Raw genomic sequence first — 26,310 nt, forward strand, 5'->3', positions numbered from 1 at the left:
TATGCTTGCTTGGTAAGAAGCGCTATCCCACACTTGTTAAATGAGGTCTGTAACATATTAGCTACAGTGAGGGGAAAAAGTATTTGATCCCCTGCTGAATTTGCCCGTTTGCCCTCTGACAAAGAAATGACCAGTCCATAATTTTAATGGTAGGTCTATTGTAGCTGTGAGAGACAGAATAACAACAGGAAAAACCACAGAAACCCAGAAGACAAAAGTCAGAGATTGATGTGCGTTATAATAAGTGAAATAAGTATTTGATCCCTTTGCAAAAGATGACTTAGTACTTGGTGGCAAAACCCTTGTTGGCAATTACAGAGGTCAGACGTTTCTTGTCGGTGGCCACCAGGTTTGCACACATCTCAGGAGGTATTTTGTCCCACTCCTCTTTGCAGATCCTCTCCAAGTCAGTAAGATTTCAAGGCGGATGTGTAGCTACTCGAACCTTCAGCTCCCTCCAAGATTTTCGATGGGATTAAGGTCTGGAGACTGGCTAGGCCACTCCAGGACCTTAATGTGCTTCTTCTTGAGCCACTCCTTTGTTGCCTTGGCTGTGTTTTGGGTCATTGTCATGCTGGAATACCCATCCTCGACCCATTTTCAATGCCCTGGCTGAGGGAAGGAGGTGCTCACCCCAGATTTGACAATACATGGTCCCATCCATCGTCCCTTCGATGCGGTGAAGGTGTCCTGTCCCCTTAACAGAAAAACACCCCCAAAGCATAATATGTCCCCCTCCATGTTGGACGGTGGGGATGGGGTTCTTGGGGTCGTAGGCAGCATTCCTCCTCCTCCAAACACGGCGAGTTGAGTTGATGCCAAAGAGCTCGATTTGGGTCTCATCTGACCACAACACTTTCACCCAGTTCTCCTCTGGGTCATTCAGATGTGCATTGGCAAACTGCAGACGGGCCTGTACATGTGCTGTCTTGAGCAAGGGGACCTTGCGGGCTCTGCAAGATCTCAGTCCTTCACGGCGTAGTGTGTTACCAACTGTTTTCATAGTGACTATGGTCCCAGCTGCCCTGAGATTATTGACAAGTTCCCCCCGTGTAGTTCTGGGCTGCTTCATCACCGTTCTCATGATCATTGCAACTCCACGAGATGAGATCTTGCATGGAGCCCCAGACCGAGGGAGGTTGACAGTTAGGGTTAGGGTTGTCACCTTCTCACCAAGATGCTTGGCAATATTCTTGTAGCCCAGTCCAGCCTTGTGCAGGTCTACAATCTGACATCCTTGGACAGCTCTTTGGTCTTGGTCATGGTGGCTAGTTTGGAATCTGATGGATTGATTGCTTCTGTTGACAACAGAACCCTAACCCTATCTGGCTGGTTAATAGGGGATCAAATACTTGCAGGGAGGCTGCCCCGGCCCTCGCCTGGCTGCGCAGCCGCTTCTCTCCGCTGAGAGCGGCCTGAGGAGGCCTCCTGCCGCTGCAGGGAGGCTGCCCCGGCCCTCGCCCGGCTGCGCCGCCGCTTCCTGCTGCCGAGAGCGGCCTGGGGCGGCCTCCTGCGGCTGCAGGGAGGCTGCCCCAGCCCCTGCCGGGCTGTGCCACCGCCGCCGCCAGGCCCGCACCGCTTGCTGCCGGGAGCCCAGGTAAGCCTGCGGGGGGGGGGGTTGTAAGCCGACCCTCGGCTTATACGCGGGTGCCTAATTTTTCCCCATGTTTGGGGAGAAATTAGGCACCTCGGCTTATACGCGGGTCAGCTTATACACGGGTATATACGGTATTTCACTCGTTATAATGCACATCAATCTCTGACTTTTGTCTTCTGGGTTTCTGGGGTTTTTCCTGTTGTTATTCTGTCTCTCACAGCTACAATAAACCTACCATTAAAATTATGGACTGGTCATTTCTTCATCAGAGGGCAAATTTAGCAGGGGATCAAATACTTTTTTCCCTCACTGTAGCTCTGACATTTTCCTTGACCAGTTAATGCATATAGCATATTTATAGGTCACTGAAATTCATTAATGTAATTTGTTAAGCCCTTTCAGTGTGATAAAATCTTCCCCCCTTCTGCGTATGTGTCAGCCATTACAAGCACAATTGACCGTGCAATCCTTGATTATTTTCACACAATGTGCAATGGTTAAGTCTACTGCAAATGCCATATTTACCAATTTCTTAGTATAAACTTAGTCATCGGCAAATTATGATATCTTTATAATCCAAGCTAGTCTACTCAACTGATTCAGAACAAATGCCAAACATCTTCCCCATAAACATTATTCTTTTTTAGTAACTATCAATTTACATTCATTTATAAAGAAACAGGTTAGTCAAGTCCGTTCAGAGGGCCTAGCTCATACTTAAATGAATGAAATAAGCCCAGCCATGCTGGAAGCAAATGTTACACATAAACCAGGACTGGTTTCTGCTGACAGAACCACTGACATCCAGCAGCTCCCACATAACGCACTTCCTCACACAGAATACTTTAATGCTGTCAAAGTTCTAAATAGTGAAGCAAATGGGAAAGCTAAGCAAGTAAATAATTGTTTCCCTTAAAATACTGGGGAAAGGATAGCTATTATGGTTTCAGTCCTGTGTTATGTTCCCTTAATAGAACAAATCAATGGATCCTATGAATATTCATCTCCATTCAGATGTGGGCTATCATAATGTGGCAAGCAAAACGAAAACATATAAATTAGAACTTATTAAATATTACCTATTCATCTGTTCATGTATGTGTGTGACAGTAGGGAAATCCTTTTACTGATCCATCAGAGTTTAAGAAAAAATATTAACTCAGATCCTTACAGGTTATATTTCATACTTACAGTTATAGTTTCAATAAGAGTTGCTGTTTTACAATGCAATCCAAAACAGAGTTGCATCCTTCTAAATCCACTCAAGTCAATGGGCTGAGAAGGATATAACACTGGCCATTTCAACATGGGTTATTTGCCCTAAATTTGATGCTCTAGGAAGTGAGTTTTTTAGTGCTTCCCTCAGCACTGTGGTGCATTTCATGCACCTCCCAGGGGTTCCCCTTCTCAAACCTGCTTTGCTGCAAAGGTTTTGGAAAGAATGCAGTAAAGCCTAGATAGCTGTCGCGTGGATGGGAAAGTTTGAATTTTCCTGTCCACACGACAGCCGTTATCCCTGATTGTGTCCCAAGGCTGACATTTCCACTTCCTACCACCAGAGGGCTTTTAAAAAATCAGTAATTGAGTATCATTGTTGACACATCTTTGTACCAGGTTCTCTGAATTTCCAACTTTCACTTTAAAAAGTTAGTCTCTAGCCCCTTTCATTGAGAAGATATAAGGACAAAACCATATCTCCGCAACAAAAGGGGCGAGATACTTTTTTTCTAAAATGAAAGCTGGGAATTTAGAGAGCCCAGTACACAGACTGTTATATCGATATAACAATATTCAATTGCTGATTTAAAAAAATGGGGGGGGGGGAGTGTGGCCCAGGGGAGGAAACTTAGTGGAACACTTCCTTGGGAGGTGGTGGGCTCTCCTTCTTTGGAGGTTATTAAGCAACGGCTAGATGGCCGTCTGCCAGCAACGCTGATTCTGTGAACTTAGGCAGATAATGAGAGGGAGGGCAGGAAGGGTTGCATCAGTGTTTGGCTCTCATGGAGGGAAATGCCGATCACCACTTTTGGGGCCAGGAAGCCATTTTCCTCCAGGCCAGACTGGACAGGGATCCTGGATGGTTTCTGTTGCCATCTTCTGGGCATGGAGCAAGAATCACTGTGTGTGTGGGCGGGGGGAGGTAGTTGTGAATTTCCTGCACTGTGCAGGGGGTTGGACTAGATGACCCTAGAGGTACCTTCCAACTCTATGATTCTATTCTATGCTGAAGAAGAGGGTCAGAGAAACTGCGTGGAAATCTGCTATGGGGAAGCCCCATTGCCACTGTGCTGTTATCGGCAGCTGTAGCAGCACCAGGGAAACTACCTCTGTTTAGGATTGCAGTGCTAATCTATGCTCTGTGCCCCTTATACAGAGTGCTGGAGAGCCACTGCCGGTCTGAATAGACAATACTGACTTTGATGGACCAAGGGTCTGATTCAGTAGAAGGCAGCTTCATGTGTTTATGTGCTGCGTCCAGTAACAATTAAACTTGCTTACTCCCAAAACTCTGTGACAGGAGACGTGAAGTTGGTGACATTCATAGACAGCCAAAGTGTTTTGTTCCTCCTGAGAGTGTCATCTACACAGGAATCTGTGTTCCACTTCTGGTGACAGTGAGACCAGGGCAGGACACTCGTAAAAGAATGGAACAAGTAGTACAGTCCCCAAGCCAGGATGACGATGTAATACACATTCAAAAGCGACACGATCACGATGGAAGCATAACCAATTCCTGTTTAAAAGAAGAAGAAATGTATGAAATAATGCTGACTTGGCTGGTTCATATAAAGATTTTCCTTTTTCAACTTACCTGAGGCTTGGAAAACGCAATACTTTGCAAACAGGAAGTTGAGTGGTTGATAACAATATTCCAATGTGGACTTTATTAGCTGGATTGATTTATATATATATGTGTGTGTGATGTTATAGGATTGTTTATGCGTATTGGTTAGGGATGTACACTATTTTGTAAGTTATTACACTCCTGATTATCCAAAAAGCTGGGCAATTTTCTGCTGTTATTCATTTCAACACACGTTACAGCAGGCTGACCAATTGTTGTTGCCATAACCTATAGGTACTAGCTGGAGATCTCCTGGTGTTACAACTGATCTCCAGCCGATAGAGATCAGTTCACCTGGATAAAATGGCCGCTCTGACAATTGGACTCTATGGCATTAAAGTTTCTCCCTTCCCAAAACCCCACCCTCCTCAGGCTCCGCCCCAAAAATCTCCCACCGGTGGCGAAGAGGGACCTGGCAACCCTGACTGTACCTCTTTAGACTGCAGGGGAGGTTCTACGTAGAATCATAGAGTTGGAAGGGGCCAAACAGGACACTTAGTCCAACCTCCTGCTTAATGCATCTTTCAAAGTTTCCCCTATATTAATAATTTCCTAAACAGAAAATTAGCACAATATGGAAATTGCTGGTTTATAATATCTCTCTTTGGTGTGCTTTTTTATTTGCAGGGGATTGTTACGTAAGGGAGTATTGAAAATATAAACCTCCCATCTGCCATTTCAAGTGGTACAGCCTATTCTGTCACTTCATTCTGGTGCATATGTAGACCCGGCAGCAGTCATCAAAAGGCTGAACACCAACAACCTCCACTGAAGTAAGGGGGGACAACTTGGGATACAGGGACAGAAAGAAGACTTCAGACAAAAGGTCTCATGCGGCTGAAGAACAGCAATGGCGAGATATTTTTGTTCTTCATTGGTTGTCTATGTGCTTCCAGCGGCTTCAATGTGCACAAGTTAATATTTTTTTTCACCTAATATGCTCCATGCCACCACGGCCAATCAGAATCCATGTTCATGGGCACACTGGTTAAGTAGGGTAGCTAATTGGCCAGGAGACAAATGTCCTGATCCTTTAATAGAGGCTTGATGTGTGGAAAGGGGCAGCGGAAGCTTTTCACAGCAGGGGAGCAAATAACTTCACCTGGTGTTTGCTGCAGATCAAACTGATGTTAAAGGGTCAGCTAGAGGGACTAGTAAACTGGCAGACCCATGGTTAAAGCAGATTAAGACCACTAGTGCTATGACCACCCAATCAATACCTTTTTATCCCATACTTCCTCCCATGAGTTCAATGTCAAGAACGGTACATGGCTTACCCCTCTTTTTTTTACTCACAACAACCTTGTGAGGTGGGTTAGGCTGAAAGGGAATTATTGCCCACCCACAGTGCAATCCTAAGTAATGTTATGCCCTTCTATGTCCATAAAAGTCAACGGGCTTAGAATGGTGTATCTTTGCTTAGGATGGCACTAAGCAAAGCTCACTGTTAGTGAACTTTACGGCCGAGTGGGGATTTGAACCCAGATCTTCCAGGGTACATTAGATCCTCTACCACACTGATTATAATATGAAATGGTTGTAAGAGGAGCTGGAAGCTGAAATGGAACAAATTCAGTGTAAGCATCATTTTAAACATTCAGACAGAACACAGAATTACATGCTTTTGTTTCTATGGTAACCTTGGTGCATGATACTAATATTTATGGTTCTATTGCTATGTGTAAAAAACATACTGTAACTAAAATCCAAAAGAGCTGCTCAAGAAGTTCCACTCAGAGAAAGGGACTTTGGGCTTGTACTTTGCCTTCTGATGCCACATGGCAAACTGTTATGAAATTCAAGAGATTTTAATACCAGCTTTTGAAAGGGGGGGTTGGATTTGCTGTTCAAAGAAAAAGACTAAAAAAAATCCCACTGGGCAAGTTTAACTCAAAAATGGACCTGAAGTTGCTCTTTCAGTCCAGACCTGTATGTTTGAGATATCTTGCCCTTCATCTATGAAAGCTTTAAGTTTAGAGGCCTCAAGTGCAGAAGATGGGAAGGAGTGCTTTCTTACCAGCCCATACATCTGCCTGACCTCTGTCAAGGTCTACTGGATTGGATGGTGCTTGCATTGACCTAACAGGACAAGTCTTACGTTCTTATGACTATCTAAAATGCAGTTAACAAAAACGTTAAGCCTCTGCCTGTAACTAAGTTTTACAAACAGCAGTTAGTAGCTGCAGGAACAGTAATAATAATAAAAATTAATAATATTCTCAGTGAAAAGGCAACAAGTCTGCGCCAGAGATAACAAGAAGGTCAAGAGAGAAATGGGGAAGGTCAGCAAAGCTGAATTCAGGTAGTCATTCTTTTTTCCCCAGGGGACTGATGCCTGTGGTAACGAAAACTAGATAAATGTTTAACTCTAAAATTAATGCTAGACAATTAAAAAAAATACTGTTCTGTTTGTTTTTCAAACACAAGGTCGTTGGTAGATAAGACCACGGCCCTCAGTGATCAAAACAGCACGCAAGCAGCTAACAAGGCCTTTATATCAAAATACAAAGATTTGACTATTATCACAATCCTAACCCCTTACTTGCTGAGAAGTCAGTCCTACTGATTTCAGCAGAGGATGCATCAAAATAAGCACTGGCGGACTGGGTCTAAAAATATTGGTTGCCAGGAGACAAAGGGGGCCCCACCCCCAACTATAAGGCTATCATTTAATTTTTATTAATTTTTATTTTTAACATATTGTCTAATGTTTAAGGGGGCCCACTTCATCAGGGGCCCACAGGGCTCACTTGCCATCGGGCAAGCTGACACAATGGCCAGTCCGCCACTGAAAATAAGTGTTTTAGAAGAGACAACCCCTCACTAATTCAGCAAACTGTGAATGCACCAGTTCTTCTGTAACCTTTGTGTGGATTTGGGTTGCAGCAGTCAATCCACATTTCTTTGGGGCAAATGTTCAGCTCCGCTCATTTGAGAGGTAACATCATACTCATCAAAAACCAGCATTTCAGAGATGATGATCCAGGGAGCTCTTTTTGTACTGAAGGGTGCAACTTAACAAGAAGGTAAATACTGAAACTTATCAGGATCTAGTACTGCTATTATGTTTAAAAATACACAAAAATGGTTACATTGCTTCAGATTTTTAAGCATTACAATCTTGGGGGGAGGGGGAAATAGGTCCATGTTTTTCTGCATTTCTTTTCTCATGTATGTGTCAAAACTACAGGAAATCTTACATCGCTTAAAAGCTAAAGATAGGGCAAGCTTGGGACCTGTAGACAAATATCCTTTAAGTAAACTCAGAACTTTGTTTAATAAAAGAGAAGGATTTGGTAAGGATTAAATGATAGAACGTGTTTAGGAATATTGGGTGACGATTTTTTTTTTTTAATCTCACTTTTTAAAAATGAGATATCCCATCTCTGTTCATTGAAAGTATGTAAGGGCATGATTGACTTCCTGATTCCTAAATAAAAGCCAATTCACATTTTTACTGAATATAGGAGTAGAGGGAGACAGCATGAGCAGTGAAAATGAGGAAGTCCAAAATATTGTTGAAAGATCCTACAGTATTACAAGCATAATTGTTTTGTTCAGGTACCAAAAAAAAATCAAATTGGTTTTTCGGAAACAATGCATTTATTTGACACTGTGGAATTCCTGACCCAGGTTGAGAGCATGCTTTGCCTTTTGATGTAGAGTCCTAAGATCACCACTTAATTCTTTCCCGTAAAACTGGGTAGCAACCATTAAGTTAGATGGGAAAAGGCAAAGGAGTATATTGGGGACATAACTAGGATGAGGAATAAACACACACACACACCATTAACTCCAGCCACTGAGAATCATGCTGCTCCAATGTACAGCTGGGGAGGGGCCATAGCTCAGTGGTAGAGCATCTGCTTGGAATGCAGAAGGTTCCAGGTTCGATCCCTAGCATCTCCACTTAAAGGGACTAGGCAGGGAGGTGATGTGAAAGACGCCTGCCTGAGACCCTGGAGAGCCGCTGCCAGTTTGAGCAGACAATGCTGACTTTGATGGACCAAGAGTCTGATTCAGTGTAAGGCAGCTTCATGTGTTCATGTGTACACAGCCCTCCTCCTCCTCCGCCCAGCCCCATCCTGGACTCAGTTTCAGGGGCACACTGCGGTGTGACAGAATATTGAGAGACGGCTTTTATACAGGCAGATAGATGTCCACAGCACTATGCGAAGGCAAATAACTTACCGGTGAAAATAGGGCAGATCTTTTCCCAGCATGTAATTCCTCCTTCGGAGGTATACTGTCCTAGTGCCACCTCCAGAAAAAACACAGGAAGACCGCCCCCGAAAAGAAAAATGAAATAAGGTATGAGAAATGCACCTGTAGAGAAAAACACAAGAGTGATTAGAAAAGCTCTGTGGCTCAATGAAATAAAAAACCAGCTGATACTGATATATAAACATTACTGAGAAAGCTTCCCTATGCCCTTCCATCAGCATTTTTGAAACTGTTATTTGTATATAAAGATTAATCAGCAGATTTTGAAGATGTTAAGAAAACACCCTCCCTGTTTTCACTTTATAGAATGAAAACCCTGCAGAGAAGATGGGATTGGTTTTCATTACTATAAACCAAACCTTCCCCTTTAAAAAACATCTTTTTGTTACTATTTCAACAGTACTTTAATTTTCTTTACAGTTCTTTTCTCACTCCTCTTTACAACCCCCCCTCCACATACAATTAGTCCTCTGCTTTGCAAGTAATAGCTAGAAAGCAGTCTAGTACTCTGGCAGACACATTCAAAATAAATGAATGTGAGTAGCAGCACCACCCACTGGCAAAACAACAACAACCCAGAAAGCAATAATGACACTCACCTCCGCCATTTTTATAGCAGAGATACGGAAATCGCCATACGTTGCCTAAACCGATAAATCCTCCAGCCACGGACAACAGAAAGTCAATCTTGCTTGCCCACTTCTCACGCTGGGGTGGTTTCCCCTCTGCCTCATCCTCGGGCCGTGTCCCAGGGCTTTTGCCAGGAGAAGGCTTGAGGATATCCTTATGGAAATCTTTCAAACACTGCAGCTTCTCCTTTGTTGCCATGTTTTTGTTTTCTACAAGGAAAGAAACCGCAATGTAGGTTTTATGAACAGTTTTTACTTGACCAAACTTACTTAACAGATACCTCTGCTTATGAATCACTTTTGTTCGTAAGAATGCAAAGCAGATAATGAACAAGGTTTCCCTCAGAATCATACACTCTTTCAAGTTGGTCAGAAATATATGCACACAGGGCAAGATGCTGGTAAGGCTATAGTACTATCTAACTCCCAACAAATGAGCGAAAATTACACGGAAACCTCTTGACACATACAGAAGTTCTTTTCAGAATATGATTTTAGCATTCCAGGTTTCTGGACTCTTTGGAAAGGCAGCCAAAAGATCTTCATCCATAACACTCATGTCAGCTTTTGATTTTGAAACAAAACCGAGCACTGGACAAGTGGCAGCGTCTCTACAATTCAGACATCCTTAAAAGTGTTAAAAACAATACACTAGTAAACAAAATGTTCTCTACTTTTTTTCCGAGACAGTAAGAATTGGAAATCCTCACAGAACCCTTTTCTGTCCGAATTATTCATGGAACAGCTGGAACATTTGTCTCCATATAGGCTTATGGGTGATGCTAAGCCGTTGGTGGACAGCCTTCTGCTCCTCCCAGAGTCAGCTTACAGGAAGTTCTTGGAAGAGGACACTGGGCCTTACTCACTCATTAGGCACCTGCATCATGCTTATTTATAACCTTCCTTTAGAAGAATCTGTGTGTGTGTGTGTGGTAAGAGTGGTAAATAGATAAGCTGTAGGTAGCAAGTACAAGGGGACTGGGAAGTCCCAAGGGCACATGTCCATGTGTGTAGAGGAGGGAGCGGTAGGAGAAGTAGCAGAAGTTCTTTGGAAGAGGAAGAAAGAAGCAGTGCATACTGAGAGGCAGAGATGGGAACAAACAACTGAGGAAGAAGGCTGAGCTTGGGTCCAAGGAATACAACTAACCAAAATAAGTCCTAATATCATTCAGGACCTTAGATCCAACCTAGCATTTCTGCAGGTGCAAGGATTTCTGCCCAAGGTGAATGTTTCCCCCCTTCTGCAGCAGCCCAAAATCCCCTCCCCCCCCCAATGCTAAGGCCCCTTTCACCCCAAGGAGTTGGAAGGCATTTTTGGGGAGGCAGGAAAGCCATGAACCTCAGACATAAATGCTAGTCTAGAGCCACACTCTTGAAGGTCATAGTCATTCTCAAATTGTCAGATGATCTGTAAAATTATTTTATTTTGATTTGATTTCTACCCCACACCTTTCCAGGCAAATCTGGCCAACAGTCATACACATAATATAAACACTACATAATTCTTTCCCAACCTCTTGTAGTTTGCATTGCCTGGAATATTATGGCATTACAAAGAGGGTTATCATGGTGCTTCCATTAAAAGTGAAATTTTCTTGAACATAGTGATTTATCCTAATGAACGGAAGGATCCGAAGCAGTGTTTCCCTTCTATTTTTATATCTTGGTACTGATTTTAAAAACCCACTGTATAAATAAACCTTTCTAATTCAGTTGAGTTCTGACATACACCCCCGCCTCACTTCAATGCCACTTCAGCAACTCACTTGTACTTCAAAATAAATAGGTCTGAGTCACTCTGATACACATTAGAAACACATTATTTGCCATAGCAGTGGCCAATGAAATTGCCAGTGAAGCCTTGCTCTGAGTAAACCCCAAAACAAACTAAACCCTAGTTACCGGTTTATAAATAGTGCTCTCGATTTAAACCACAACGTGTATACATATATCTACCTATCTATATAGCTAGGTAAATCAAACATTTTATGTAAAAATCATCCCATGACAAAACACGGGCAGCCCATTCCTGAAGGGGGGCGGAGCCACACCAGAACCAGCTTGAACCCTACGCCAGTGTCCGTGACCCTTGCGCCATACAAAGTGGCACGGACACCGGCGCAAGTCGACTTACACTGGCCCTGGGGGCACTGCCAGCAGCGTGAGCCTCTTGCTTCGGTGCTGCCTCTACGGGACAGTTTTACAGGGTTTGCTCTGAAAATCATTTTTATTTTACATTTACAGCAAGGAAATCTCTCAGGCGGCGGAATGGTTGTGCTGTCCCCAGTCGTGCTGTCACCTATCTGCCCCTCCCTGGCATGGGCTAATAGACAAGATTCATCCAGGAAGTTTTACATGTCCTAAAGGGTCACATTTAATAATTCCAATGTGGAGGCTGTGGTAGGTTGGCAGAAAGATCTGAGGAGAGGCAATTTGCACTGAAGTGCAGAAGTAAATGTTCACACATTGCTGAGACCGAGATGCACACATATCACTTGAATTATGCTCACTTCTGCGGATTTAAGGTGTCACACATTTAAAGGCAGAGCAATCAACTGACTTTCCCATCTACTTGGGACACTAATTTCCCCATGCAAACAGTGAACATAGCTCCTATTATTTTGCAAATATGCTGAATGATTATGTGAGGAACTGCACATGTGGAATAACCCTTCATAGAGCAGAGAAAAATGATTTAGCTGGTACATACTTGCAGATAAAAGGCAGTAATGCCCAGCTGCCCAGTTTAAATAAACTGACTATATCTGGGATACACTAATACATTAACTTTTTATCTTTATGTGATAAATTAAATGACAAGGTCTTACATTTTCACTGGATTTGTACAAACCAGCATATTTATTTCAGCCTGCAAAAATTTTCTTCCTGTTTATGTATACAAGGGTATCCATTTACTAAGAAAAACTATACAATTAATTTGCTGCTTCCTGATCCGTAAACAGATTTAGCTTGTGTACCAGTGACCTGAAACTTGGGTTGACATCAGCTTTGCAGGAAATCTGCAACTGGAACAAGATAGATATGCATCTCTGTACCCTGGCAGATGGAATGCCTTCCATAAACTACATAGTTTAGCAAGTCCAATCTAGGGTATACCATTGACTTGTGTGTCTGTTAAACATTTGAAAAGCAGTTTCAGCATGACACATACAACAGTTTCCTCAAGCTTTAAGGTCTAAAGAGAAAGGTGTATTAACTTTTAATGATACTATATTCTGAAGAATGTTTATTGGTGTGGTGTGTTTACTGCATACATTACAGTGACCCCCCTCTCTGATATTTGTGTTCGTTGATTTAGTCTCATGGGGTGGGATTAAGGTTCCAGCTTAGGAAATACCTGGAATTTTGGGGGGTGGCGTCTCAGGAGGGCAGGGTTTGGGGTATAATGCCATCGAGTCCACCTTCTAAAACAGCCATTTTTTTCAGGTGACCTGACCTCTGCTCCCTGGAGATTAGTTGTAACAGTGAAAGATCTCCAGCCACCACTTGGAGGCTGGCAACCCTAGGTGGGGTCTCTGCTCCTTAGTTCTACTTGTTAGAATTGGACACTGTTTGAGCTCCCTTGTACCAAAACAAAATGCTCCCATCCCTTTATCTTCTTGTTCATAAATGCATGTTGTTTTGAACACACCTGCCTTTTCTATGTGGACCTAAGAGCAGGAACCTAAGTACCCCATTCCTGGTTTGCAAGCAAAAGGGAACATCACAATGAGGGCTGTTTAATACAAACCTTTTACAATGTGCCTGAAGAAAGCCTATGTGTGGAATAAGTACTGCATGCCAGATAACAGCAAGTTAACCCACAGCTGCGCCCACCATGCCGTGCCAGAATTCATAGAATCATAGAGTTGGAAGGGGCCGTACAGGCCATCTAGTCCAACCCCCTGCTCAATGCAGGATCAGCCTAGAGCATCCCTGACAAGTGCTTGTCCAGCCTCTGCTTAAATATTGCCAGCGAGGGGGGGGGGCCTCACCACCTCCCTAGGTAGCTGATACAATTGTCTAACAACTCTTACTGTAAAAAACGTTTTCCTAATATTCAACCAGTACCTTTCCCCTCGCAATTTAAACCCATTATTGCGAGTCCTATCCTCTGCTGCCAACAGGAACAGCTCCCTGCCCTCCTCTGACAGGCCTTCAAATACTTAAAGAGAGCAATTATGTCCCCCCTCAACCTCCTCTTCTCCAGACTGAAAATTCCCAACTCCCTCAGCCTTTCCTCAAAGGGCTTGGTCTCCAGGCCCTCTGATCATCCTCATTGCTAAACCTGTGTCTGAAGGCTCAAAATGGTCAGGGACCCCTGCTTTACTACATGTATCTCTAGGTTTAAATATGGGGGGAAATAAATTAGAAAATGAATGTCATTGTCTGGATCCAGTGAACCCTGTTGGGAAATCCTTGCATTTAAAACAGAACTGATTTCAGATCCTCTGAATGCTTTGCGAAAAAGTGGGAGCAACTTGTCTGATTGGCCTTAGGCTGTTGTTACTGGAAAAGGGACCAGATTGTCTAGAAGTAACCACAGGTGAGCTGTTGGTTTGCCAGTGAGCAAATGCTTTAGCTTGTCCAGTTGGCAAATGCTTTCTGGCCTCACAGAATCAACAAAGAGCACTGCTTAAACATGGAATCATAATAAACATGAACTGGTTGTGTTATTTCTTGATATGATTAGCATGGCTTTGAAGTCATGTAGCCTACAAGTGCCAGATTCTGAGGCCTCCATTGTTCGTAGCAGTATTTGTATAGCCCATGGTACCGATCACTCCCATAATATTTGCACTGAGCAGTTATCATGATTCTAACATATGATATAAATGAGTCTCTTAAAGCTCTCTCTCTTATTTGGTTTGTCTCTTGAACTTTATCCCATAGTCTTTTAGCTATTGCCAACTACAGGAAAAGGAGGCAATTTGAGGTACTGCAGTACTGAGGGGAATTCCGAGAAAACAGTTTGTTTAGTGAAAGGCATTGTCCTGAACATTAATGGGATTTGTGCTTAATTTCCTGTTCTTTTATTCCGCTGATTGAAACAACAATGCCATTCAAGAGATAACAATCAACATATATTTGTAAATTATTTTCTGGGTTAGAACAACGACTATTATCAGTTAATAGAGAACAGAGTCTCCAAAAGACAGGCACAATATAGTTAAAAATAACTTTTATTCACAGAGCCTTAAACAAGTCATTCTATTCCATGCCAGCTTCTAGAAGTCATATGTCTGACTTCCTTTCAGGAAATAAGGGCTTGGCCCAAAAGATGGATGAGCAGTGAGCCACAGTTGCCATTTATAGCACAAAGAGTTCAAATGCAGTTAAAAGGCCTTCCAAAACAAAAAGACACTTTCTCCATACCAATATTTTAAGCGCTGTTATTCCACCGTTGGGAATCTGTCAATTTGACCAAATTAAGAGCACTTAAACCAGGATTTTCTATAATATTATATGGAGGAGAAAGTATATAATGTCCGTCTTTTAAAACCACATCAGACTTTTTCGGATATTGTAAGAGGGTAGAGTGAACACATGTATATGAGAGAAATCTCATAGGCAATCTACACCTTTAGGATTGCACAGAGATGCATTTATACATATATACAGAGTATACTGCTATGATCTCCCAGCTGCCATTCTGTTTTCTCAAATGTTAAGAGAAAGAAAGAAATCTGTTTACAAACTCTAGGAAAATCACTCACGGTGGTGGTCAGTAGGGTGCATTAAATTCTGTTATGGGACAGTTTCTGACATTAATGGAAAGTCACTGCTAGTCTAGTATCGGAGATGATCCCAGTGAGGTCCCCTAACAATTTACTGTGCCTCCTGAATAATTTTGGGAGCTGTGGAGAAATACCTTTTTACTTCAGGGTTGGGGATTGACAAACCTCCCACAACATTGTTTTTAAATTCTCTCTCTCCTGTCAGAAGACTGGTAGGAAAGGGGAAGTCAGTTGCTGCAAGTATTGCACAAGTACAAACCACCAAAGCTTTGGAAATGCTAATGGCCATCCTGGCCGGAGACATGAAATGGCCGGCTCACACCCTAGCAGGAACCTGACACAGAGACTTGGGGTGGGAGAGGCTAAATAGTATGTTCCTGAAATTTTCAGAAAAGGATTATTCAACCCACAAAGGGGGTGGGAAAACAGAAGAGATAAATCCCTTGACATGCAAGGAAAGAAATCTATTTTGCAAGTCCATCTTGGCCGTTTATATCCGAGGGAAGAGGCTCTCACATCTGAGCTCTACCATTGGTGGCCGCCACTGCCATGTGCAGCAGACAAGGGCCGGCTGCCTGGACAAGGTAATTAGAAGCTTTTAGAACACTACAGCTTCTAAGTTAAAGAGACTGCCTTAGAATAAGATCAGCTAGGGCATGTATACAGTGAATTGTATGTTTACACCTTTCTTTTGTGTTCTGGATTGAGCCATTGCTGTGCACAGAGTATGTGTGTAGACTTTTTACTTTTAATACATTCTTCTTTTTTAAACACTGGCAGTTGTTCTCTTACCACATAGACATCCACCATTTGAACACAATATTTAACTCAGGTGGCAGGGGAAGGGAGGCAGTCAGTTGCAAAACTGCTATTTCCTCAACAGTGTGCAAGTGCAGTAAGCCATCCCCATGGTAACCAGTTGTTAGGTAGTGGGAGATGTAGGCATTAGGCTAAGCCTTAGAACAGCAATGTGGGGAGGGAAGTCAAGAGTACTGGCCCTCTTGGTGGGTAATTCCTAAAATGACCAGTTAGTTGGAAGCCATGTACGGAAGACAGAGAAACTCCTGAGATTCAAGAGAGCTGGGAGAGTGATGCATCACCAGGTGGAGACTCTGAATCTGGATGCCTCGGAGGACAAATGGAGAAATGCTCATGGCTCAGCAGGGCTGTTCCACCACAGAAGCCATAGCTTGAAGCAAATCATATGGGTGCTTAAATTCCATACACATTAAATACAAACCTTATACCCTTGCATTTTCTGAAGATTAATAAACAGTGGTTGTATCCATATTACTGTTTTGAAGGATCTCTCCTGTTTTTCTTCCCTTATCTTAATGTACTTTGTTATCAGATTACCTCATATCATTTTATACAGTCTTCTACTTATCAAATTTATTTTTCATTTCATGCCACTTCTTGAAGCAACCTGGCCTTTGCCCATTTAAACTTCATCATACCAAGTGAATAGATGACATTACAAGCTACAAGTTCATCTGAGTTTTACTGTTCTTAAGACAGCAAATGTTGCTTATGTCATTGCTATTTCTCATGCCTTTATATAAAGACACACTGACATCAGAAGTAGGATTAACAAATCTATACTATTTTTTCCCTCCAAGCAATTCTTGATATAAGCTATCACACAACTTGGGAAGTAAGGCTATAATTGTATTAACTGGAATATAAAGCTTTTATCTCATAAAAAGAATAAAGGCAATTACCACCTATATATCAGATTACCTCATGTGATTTTATGCAACATTCTGGACTTGCCTGGCATGAAAGGGATCAAGCAGAAGGCAACCAAAATGATTAACCTTTCTTATGAGGAAAGGTTAAGAGTCTGGAATTTTCAGTTTAGAAAAAAAAAAAGATGATGGGGGCATCACAACTGTTTATAAAATTACGCAGGGAGTAGAGAAAGTGGCTAGAAAGAACTTTTTCTCCCTCTCCCATAATACTAGAATTTGGAAGCACTCAGTGTAGATGATGGGCAATGGATTCAAGACAGACAAAAGGAAATACTTCTTTAGTCAGTGAGGAATCAAATTGTGGAATTTGCTGCCAGGGGATATAGTGATAACCATGAGCACAAATGAAATTAAAATGGAAATAGAGATTCATCAATCGCTACTAGCCTCGGTGACTAAAGGGAGCTCCACAGCCAGCGGGAAACGGGATGCTTGATCAAATGGACCACTGGTCCGATCCAGTAGGGCTCTTATGTTCCTATGAGATTACACACACACACACACACACAATAAGTTACTATCTTGCCTGAGACCAGGATACCTACCTGTATTTTCTTTCAGATCTGTCTCTGCTGTTGCCATGCTGAACATCCTATTGGCCAGTTCACACAATAAATTTTGCAGTGTTTACTCAGAGTCTACATATTTGTCTAGTTCGTATGAACTAGAATCTCCACAGATGGAGTCAGTTTTAAGCCACTGCAATCACAGCAAATGCCCCCAAGAAATGATGGCTCCATCAGGCAGACAAAATTCACCATGTGTTACATAACATTCAGAGTAACGTCACACAAGGCATGGGCTCTATGAATCATGAGTGCTTGAGACATAACACGCTACAAGGCAGTTGCTCCAATACCAGGCCTCTCTTCATTTTGTCTTCCTTTCTGTAGCTGTCAACAGCCAAAACAACAACATGCACATTAGGCAACAGGACTTGTGTTGCTTCTAAATGCAAGCAAGCCAAGGATAGCAAGAGTAGATAGAAAACAAAGGAATGGAGGGAAGTTACTAAACCCTGCTATAATGTGTTGATAAACTGAGGGAGAAATGGTCTGGTTTACAACAAATCAACTTCTGATCCTAATTAACACATGGTGGGGGGGGGGGAAGAATGCTAGATAAAAGCCTAATGATTGATAATCTAGAAAGGAGCACCAGTTCCCTGCTGCTTCCCTTGATAACACTGCAGCTTTCATTACATCATCACTACTCTTGATGTAAATGTAGGAAATTGTTAATCTAATGTGCAGCGCAATATTCAAGGGACAAAAAAGAATAATATGAACCAATGCTTGTATTGTTCAGTTCTGGATGCAGCAGCCTTGCAAGTAAGTTCAACCAAGGTAAATAGCCCTCTCTACTGATTTACTAACAAAGTTGTCTTACAGATACTTTTTATTCATTGTGGGACTAAAATAAAATTTCTAAACATGCCCTTTCTGGTCATTTACAGCGCAATCCTGAGAACACTTTGCTCGGAGTAAGCCCCACTTAAGTGAACTGAGTGAAATTCTGAATAGGCCTACTTAAGCATTGCTCTCTTAGAAGCAATTCTTACATATCAAAACTGACCAGTATTTACACAAAAGGCAAGGATTCAAAATTAATGAAGCTATGATTCAAGACGGGGCCCACGTCTTTGGTTTCACTTCAGCTCATTGCATTCCATCCTCCCACCCTCTACTTCAGTGGTGGGCAAATTTGTTTTGTTCTTCGGGCCACGTTCCCATCTAATTCAAGAGGAAGCTCTGCCCTGAAATGATGAGACCACTGAGAATTCTTTTATTTGCCCTGACACATCAGATGGAAATTTCCCAAGGCCAACTCTCTGCTTCTGTTGGATTAATGAAATCAGAAAAAGAAACAGGCCTAAAAGCCATAAACTTCCATACTATGTACTGTTTTGTTTTTATTATATCAGATTAAGGCTGCCTTCGACACAAGACTGTAATTTCCTGTACTTACCAGACCAATCTTAGATGTCTGACAAAAAGAAAAAAGCCATCAGCTGAGCTTTCCCCCAGAACGCATCCACACACAGAAATGTAAGAGATGTATAAATTTTAAGAGTTGGAAGGGATCCTAGATGTCATGCAGTTTAACCCCGTTAAGTACATGCAGTCCAACCCCCTGAGAGCCAGTGTGGTGTAGTGGTTAAGTGCGGTGGTTTAGAGTGGTGGAGTCGGATCTGGAGAACCAGGTTTGATTCCCCACTCCTCCACATGAGCAGCGGAGGCTAATCTGGTGAACTGGATGTGTTTCCTCACTCCTACACACGAAGCCAGCTGGGTGACCTTGGGCAAGTTACAGCTCTGTTAGAGCTCTCTCAGCCCCACCTACCTCACAGGCTGTTTGTTGTGGGGAGGTGATTGTAAGCCGGTTTGAGTCTCCCTTAAGTGGTAGAGAAACTTGGCATACAAAAACCAACTCTTCTTCTTAAGTACAGGAATATGCAACTACAGCATCTCTAACAGATGGCCCATCCAGCCGCTGCTTATAGACCTCCAGAGAAAGAGTCCGCCATTTCCTGAGGAAATCTGTTTCACTGTTAAGTAACTCTTTACCATTAGGAACTTTCTGCTAATATTCAGCCGAAAGCTACTTCCTTGTCATTTCCACCCATTAGCTCTAGTCCTGCCCTCTGGAGCAGAAGAAAAAGAACCAATAAGTGGCATGGCTGCATTTGTTAGGTTCATGATAAGACAACCCTTTATAAACTCTGGCAAATCTATTTCCTTAAACTAGAACTTCTGTTTAAAAACAAAAATATCAAAGGAAGAAAATGCTGAACAGAAACTAGATAGTCGCTGTGTTTAAAACAGGAAATGAAGCCCTACAGTAATCACCAAGGTACTGGAAATACAGGGAGAAAGAGAAAGTGACCAGGATGTTTCTATAGAGAAAGTTGTTTTGTCAAGTCACAGCTGACTTTATGCTGATCCCTAGTGGGGTTTTCAAGCCAAGAGAGGAACAGTTGTGGTTTGCCATTGCCTGCCTCTGTGGACTTCCAGGGTGGTCTCCCATCCAAGTAGTAACCATGGCTGACCCTTCTTAACTTCCAAGATCTAACAAAATTGTGCTAGCCTGGGCCATCCAGGTCAGGGCACTTTATTTACACACACACACAATTTGACAGCCACTGCTGTTCCCTCCTCCTCAGTCAGAAAAAGAACCTGGCTAAATATTTGGATGTGTTGAATAGGGCAGGAAACCCTGTGTGACTAAGGAAGAAAATAGAGCAATTTTATTTAAGACTGGAAGAGACAACAGGTGAGTGGATGGACAAGAGGGAGAGTAGGCAGGGCAGACTTTGTCTATTTGCAAGGTTGGATCAAAAAGGTAGGAGTCCACAGCACCTGAAAAGGGAGGCCAGTTGGAGTCTTCTATGTAGTCCAGAGTAACAATGCAGAAAAGCTTATGTTCTGTGTGTGTGCATGTGCATCACGAATCCAGGTTCCTCCAACTCCCTGAAAATGAAAGACTTCTATATAATTCCCAGCCCCTTAAACCAAACCTTCTCCTGAAGACCATGTGAAATTTTTAATTTAGAAAAATACCTTCAACACAGCATGACAAATTTTTGACAACTGGTTGTTATACAAGAAACAGCAGGCTTTTAAAACAACGCTCTTCTATTGACTAATGAGAAAAATCACGTACTTCTCAAAATAAGCATTTCACTTCTCTAAGGAAACCAAACACATAGCCCACTTCTGTAAAACATGCTCTGCAAAATGAAATTTGCACAACATATGCAAATAAATAATTTATCCTATATTTTTAACCATAGCCAACAAAACTCACTAAAGTAGAAGTTCCTTTTAAGTGAACACAGAATCAGTCTGAGTGTGAGGGAAAAGAATCCCACAACTCTATGAAAACATTCTTCCAAATGTCATAATAAATGACAGTTAGTGCTGTCTTGCTAAGGCTATTATTAAAATACCTACTGTAAAATACTGTCACTCTTATGTAGGTAAGAAGAAGGAAACACAGAAAGACAGACATATTTCTGATAGTTTTTTTCAGTCTGAGTAGTTCTAGCTGATTTTATATTCCAATTTGGATTCTATTTATAAGGTTTCCTCATTTAATGTTTTGTTAATTTCACAGAACAAGTTTATAGTCTTAACAAAATGAATACTGACAAATAGTGATTATGTTTGGTCATCCTTTGCTGCATTAAAATTGTACTTTGGATTTCTATTCCTTTGTCTGTTGTCAGGGAATGAAATTTTGGCCAGGTGGAAAAATGTCTGCAATTTTTTTTTTAAGCTATAAGCCTATGAGTAGTTTGTCATGGCAACAGCTTTTATACAAACCAAACACAAAGAAGGCAAACCAGACTTTAAAGGCTAACACTAAAAAAATTGAATGTACTTTCAGAACTGGAAAGAAGGCGCTACTACTAAAGGTTGAGGGGTAGGGAACAGTTTCCTGTAAATCTTGGTTGTTTATAAGTCTATGCGAGTTTTTCCTACTTTCAATAGAGACAAAAAGTGGGTGCAATTAAAATATATAATAAATCCTTACTTTGGCAGCAGCCTTATCTGATTACAGTGGAACTAGCCCAGATTTTAAAACAAACTAAGAACAACATAAATCTGATCTGGAATAAGATAACAATAAATGACTGCATAGGATTTAAACAGTATGGATGAAAGAAGGCGAAGGTTAGTGAAAAAGAAATAAACATTAAAACAATAGAAGGAAAGAAGAAAAACACTTCCCGTGATCCACTTGGAAAAGCATATTGCAGAATTCCAAAAATTCACACATAAGATAAAGTATTTAGAAAGATTTTTTAAAAATAATTGTGGTAGGGAACAAATTAAAAGAGTCATTCTTTTATTAAGCCAATGACACATGCATGTGATTTTTAATTTTGTCTTGAAAAAATAAAACCTATTTAAAAACTACCCCACCCATATAAAACTAGAATTGTGTTCTAACACAGTTTAAAAGAAAAAAATAGTTAATGTTGTATGAAAGTTCAGGTTTTGCTAGCTGTCATCTTTATCACATCTAACAATGTTTATTATTTCCCCCAAAATGTGTAATTTCCATAGTAGTTCTGATGAAGTGAGGATCTCAGTTTTCCACTTTAAAATATGTTTGTATCTCCCAACACTTCTGGGAAATACGCATTTTAAAAGCACAGAGAAATCAGACGGACAGCCCATTCCTGAAAGGGGGCAAGCCCTTTGGAGCTGGTGTGGAGGCAAATATGCTGGCGTCCGGACACCTCCGGCCCCCCTGCCAGCGCAGCCACGCCAGCAGGGCTTTCTCATAAAGGAAAGCCTGCGCAGCGGTGGAGGGAGGCATTCCTGGGGGTGGAGCTGCCTTTAGGCAGCTTCCACAGCCCTTTTGCCCCAGGAACATCCCCTTGAGTGGTGGCAGGGCTGCACCACCTTTTTTGGTGACGCAGCCTCACTGGTTTCAATGGGGCATTTCCCCCATTTTAATTTTAAATTTTTTTAAAAAAAATGTCAAGCTCTGCAGCGGCCAGGAAGCCTCAGAGGAGGTGGTGCGGCTCCATCACTTCTGGCCACTGCGGATCTACACCCCCTTCAGGATTGGGCCCAAAATTCTAGAATTATGAAGAAGTTTTGCTCCTGGTTCCCATAGTCAGAGAGCACAAGGTACAGCACTCTTACTGACGTTAAGAAGCGGAGTGGACATGGAGGGGAGGGGAGTGGACATGTGGTTAAGAGGGGAGTGGACATGGTCATGGAAGAAAGGGGTATTCATGGCTACTAGTTAAAATGGGTACTAGTCATGATGCATACCTATTCTCTCCAGGATCAGAGGAGCATGCCTATTATCTTAGGTGCTGTGGAACACAGGCAGGATAATGCTGCTGCAGTCGTCTTGTTTGGGGGCTTCCTAGAGGCACCTGGTTGGCCACTGTGTGAACAGACTGCTGGACTTGATGGGCCTTGGTCTGATCCAGCAGGGCTTTTCTTATGTTCTTAAGAAGGTCTTGGTTTGGCCATTGCCTGAATGGGAGACCTCCAAGGAACCCCCAAGAATGCCACCCTGAGTTCCACAACAAAAATTCTGTAGAAGTAATTATTTTCAAATATGCTTTTCAGCAATAAAATTTCAGAGAAAATTAGACAAAGGTCCATGAAGATCAAAGCTCTTGTGTTCATAAAGTTCTATTTGGAAGTGTGCAGGAAATGCCAGGCAAAATCTCAGAAGCCAGAGAAGTGGCTGACCAAGATTTCCAGTAGTTGAGAGTGGGATTTCAGTGCTCCTCCAAAGCTCAGTGCTTGACTAGCAAAACCAGAACATGAAATATTCAAAGTAATAAGCCTTTTTAAAAACTAAAAGTAGTAAGCCTGTTTTTAAACCAGAATAATTTACATAAAGCTGCTTAACTAAAATATATAGATTGCAGAATTGTATTTTATTAATGCTGGATCTTGATTGTCTTGGCAAATAATAGGTTTTCTAATATATGTGTTTATGTACACAGCCATGTGTATACATACATGGCCGTGAGTTAAGATGCACCAGGGCTTAATGGCTGTCCTCTGTCTGCTCTTTTATCCACTTCTTTTGATTAAGATCGTTTAGTTCTTTTCAGAAATTTTGGAATCTGATCATTTTCAATACCATTTCTGAAATTCACAGTGGTAGCAGGTAATCAATGAATAACAGATGAATAGAAAAGAAAAAATTAAAGCTGCAATTCTATGCATGCTTTCTTGGGAGTTAACCCCAAGACGCTGAAGTCATCTTAAAGGAAGGTTAGGTCATCTCTGTATTAGCTTGATTGCCCCAAGGCACTGAAATGACTGGCACTTCAAGATGGAAATCTTTATTAATGGGAACTGAGAGGTGCTTCGGACAGACAGACTGAAGGAAGGACGGAAGAAAGGAAAAAGGAAGAAAGGAAAGAAGCCTCTTTCTAAGACATGAAAACCTTCTTGCTCACACTGTAGTAGGCTTTTTAAATGTGAGCTCTTCTTGCCAAAGACAGCAATGTGTTGGAAGAGACTGGGGTGACTCCCCTGCCTACATAGCTCCAGTTTTCATACGCACACCCCAGCCACAATGGATCTTCCAAAAAGCCAGCTCTCCAGGTCCCATTCTGCTAGATGAAAGTGTAGGTTTTAGTTACTGCTTACATTGGGTGCACCATAGGAAGTCATTCTGCTGGCTGAATAGAGGAAAGTTCCAAATGTCAGTTGTGGGCTATTTGTGGGGGGGGGGGGAGGATTATTTGCTTATTTTTTTCACATGCTTTTTACTTATGTTATTCTGTGGCAGCTACAATATCTTTTTCCTACACTGCTCATCTATAGATTTTACTGTCTTCGGTATCCATTATGCTAGAAAATTAATGTCCCTGAAGAGGCAGTAGGGTTTGTGTCAGACTTCACAAACAAATCTATGTATTTTTTAATAGACACGAATTTGGTTAATATTTAAGACACGCTTTCCCTCCTGATTTCTCTCATGGGGCACATCTTCAATCTAATTTCAATTGTCCAAATGTGGCCTTTTTATATTACTTTCATAATAACTAGAATTCTTAACCAAGGCACAATCCTAGATAAGAATCCCAGTTACTGCAACAAAAGCAAACCTCAGTAAAGGTTAGACTGAAGAGTGTATTTTCGCCAGTAAGCAGCCCCATCACAAAGTGAAATGTCTGAACTGACACTAGCACAGAGAACAACTTCTTAAAATTAAGGTAAGAAAAGTGTTATATACTCGTCAGGAATCATTAATAAAATACTGGGAATAATCCAGAGAAACTTAGAAGTCATATGCATGCTTAGCATTCTTTGGACCATACCAACAGGACTGACAGGAATCCCTATAATCATTACAATGGCAATAAAATGAGAGCTGATGACTCTGGATGTGTCGATAAGTCTGTGATAAACAGAAGAGTTGTGTGTGACCTCCCATGCCATAATTTTTTCCTCCTGATCAACTAGGAATCAATTCTGCCAGAGCAGCAGTGTTTAGAAAAACATAAATATAAAACTAGACAGATATATAGAATGCTTGCAGGTAACACAGAATTTTCAGTGACATGGATAAAACACAAACGAGTTGTCATGCTCCATGTACCGACATGACCCCCCCCCCACCCCTTTCACAAGCATCTATCTTAACTGCACTCACCAGTTGGAACTTCTGTCCCCTCCTCAATGTGGATGGGCAGTGCTGGTTCCTCCATAGGGTGAGGCACTGATAGAAAGTAATGAATGATGGTAGTATTTGTCGCAAAATGATCACAGCAAGATGATCCTTCTTAGCATTACTCTTACAAATGAGGCGGGCGATGGCAATGAGTAGTCAACTATCTCCACAAAGACTTCCATACTAAGAAACAACCCACTTCAAAATATTTCACATGCGTGGCTTCATCTGGGGGTCACAGTCCTGACAATCCTGAGTTCTCTTTGAACATTCATTTCTGTTTGAATCCATCCAATTCAATACTTGGGCACAGCTGTCTTGGAAGCATTTATGGTTTGGATCCAGCAGAGGATTCCCACAAACAGATGGGAGAGCCATTTTTGCCAATTCCCCCCTTCCTGCTGTAGACCTCTGACTCCCCCGTGCTATTCCTGGGGGGTGTTCCGTCCTCCAGAAATAGCTTTTGAGGGGGTACTTTGGGCTGCAACAGGGGTGGGATGAGACAAGGTAGTCCTCCTCTGCTGACAGAAACCCCTTCCATCAGCTCAAATTACTACTGGATCCAAGCCGACGTTTTATATATTGCTCTTGCAAATTAACTTTGCCAAAGAGCGTTTTTTATTTTGATACGTTTTGATTGTTTAAAAAAATTACAAAGTAAGAATCAGATACCATTCCAAAATTATTTGGACCGTTTTAGGCTAGCATTTTAAACAAGCCATTATTGTGTAACTCCCTGGAGTCCACTTAGCTCCTATTAAAAAATTAATGCTCTACAAGTCAAAAGGAGCCAAAGCAATAAGCCATACAAAGAGATTATGAACAGAAAGGGATGTATACATCAAAGGTGAGCCTTCTTCTGTTACGTGCAGATGAAAGTGGGGGGGGAAGCACCAGCATTTCAAATCTGCTACATGCCACGGCAGGCAGTAAACCCACACTGCATGTATTACGAGTCTACAGGTTGTACATATGTGATATGCATCTGTACAAGAGTAGACCTTTTTTGTACATTTTGCTCCTAAGTTCCTTTGCTGCATCCCACCCCCTTTTGCCATGTAGGCCTGTGAAAATTTATCATGAATGGGGGGGAGGAGAAAGAGACAGCAAATTTTCTTTCTTTCCAAAGTCTTGCCCCCTCCCACTCATGCATCCTTGCCCCAATACAATCCACGTGCAGAAATAGGCTGCTTTCACTTCTCAACTAGGAACTGCAGGAATAAATCAAATATACAGTGGAGAGCTTCTGTGCCCCCCTTCTCCAATGACATTGGCATGGATCCAAATATGCCTTCCGTGTAAAGGACACTTCTGCACATCGTAACCAGATGTCCTTAGTTGAATGAGGAACCTTCCAATC

General features: G+C 41.9%; 1 protein-coding gene across 1 annotated transcript in view; it reads right to left on the reverse strand.

Annotated features, from left to right (window-relative positions):
- The window catches only part of SLC6A6 (solute carrier family 6 member 6), a 48,737-nt gene extending 23,739 nt beyond the window's left edge, over positions 1-24,998 (reverse strand). Inside the window, exons 1-4 of the mRNA XM_056854961.1 lie at positions 24,933-24,998; positions 9,266-9,505; positions 8,634-8,768; positions 4,097-4,331 (exon numbers count right to left, since the gene is read on the reverse strand). Of these exons, the coding sequence (XP_056710939.1) occupies positions 4,097-4,331; positions 8,634-8,768; positions 9,266-9,505; positions 24,933-24,987 (665 nt within the window). The 5' untranslated portion in view covers positions 24,988-24,998. The remainder of the gene's footprint in view (positions 1-4,096; positions 4,332-8,633; positions 8,769-9,265; positions 9,506-24,932) is intronic.
- Between the last annotated feature and the right edge of the window lie 1,312 nt (positions 24,999-26,310).

This window comes from Euleptes europaea, chromosome 1, assembly GCF_029931775.1.
Source record: "Euleptes europaea isolate rEulEur1 chromosome 1, rEulEur1.hap1, whole genome shotgun sequence".
In the NCBI taxonomy this organism is placed as follows: domain Eukaryota; kingdom Metazoa; phylum Chordata; class Lepidosauria; order Squamata; family Sphaerodactylidae; genus Euleptes; species Euleptes europaea.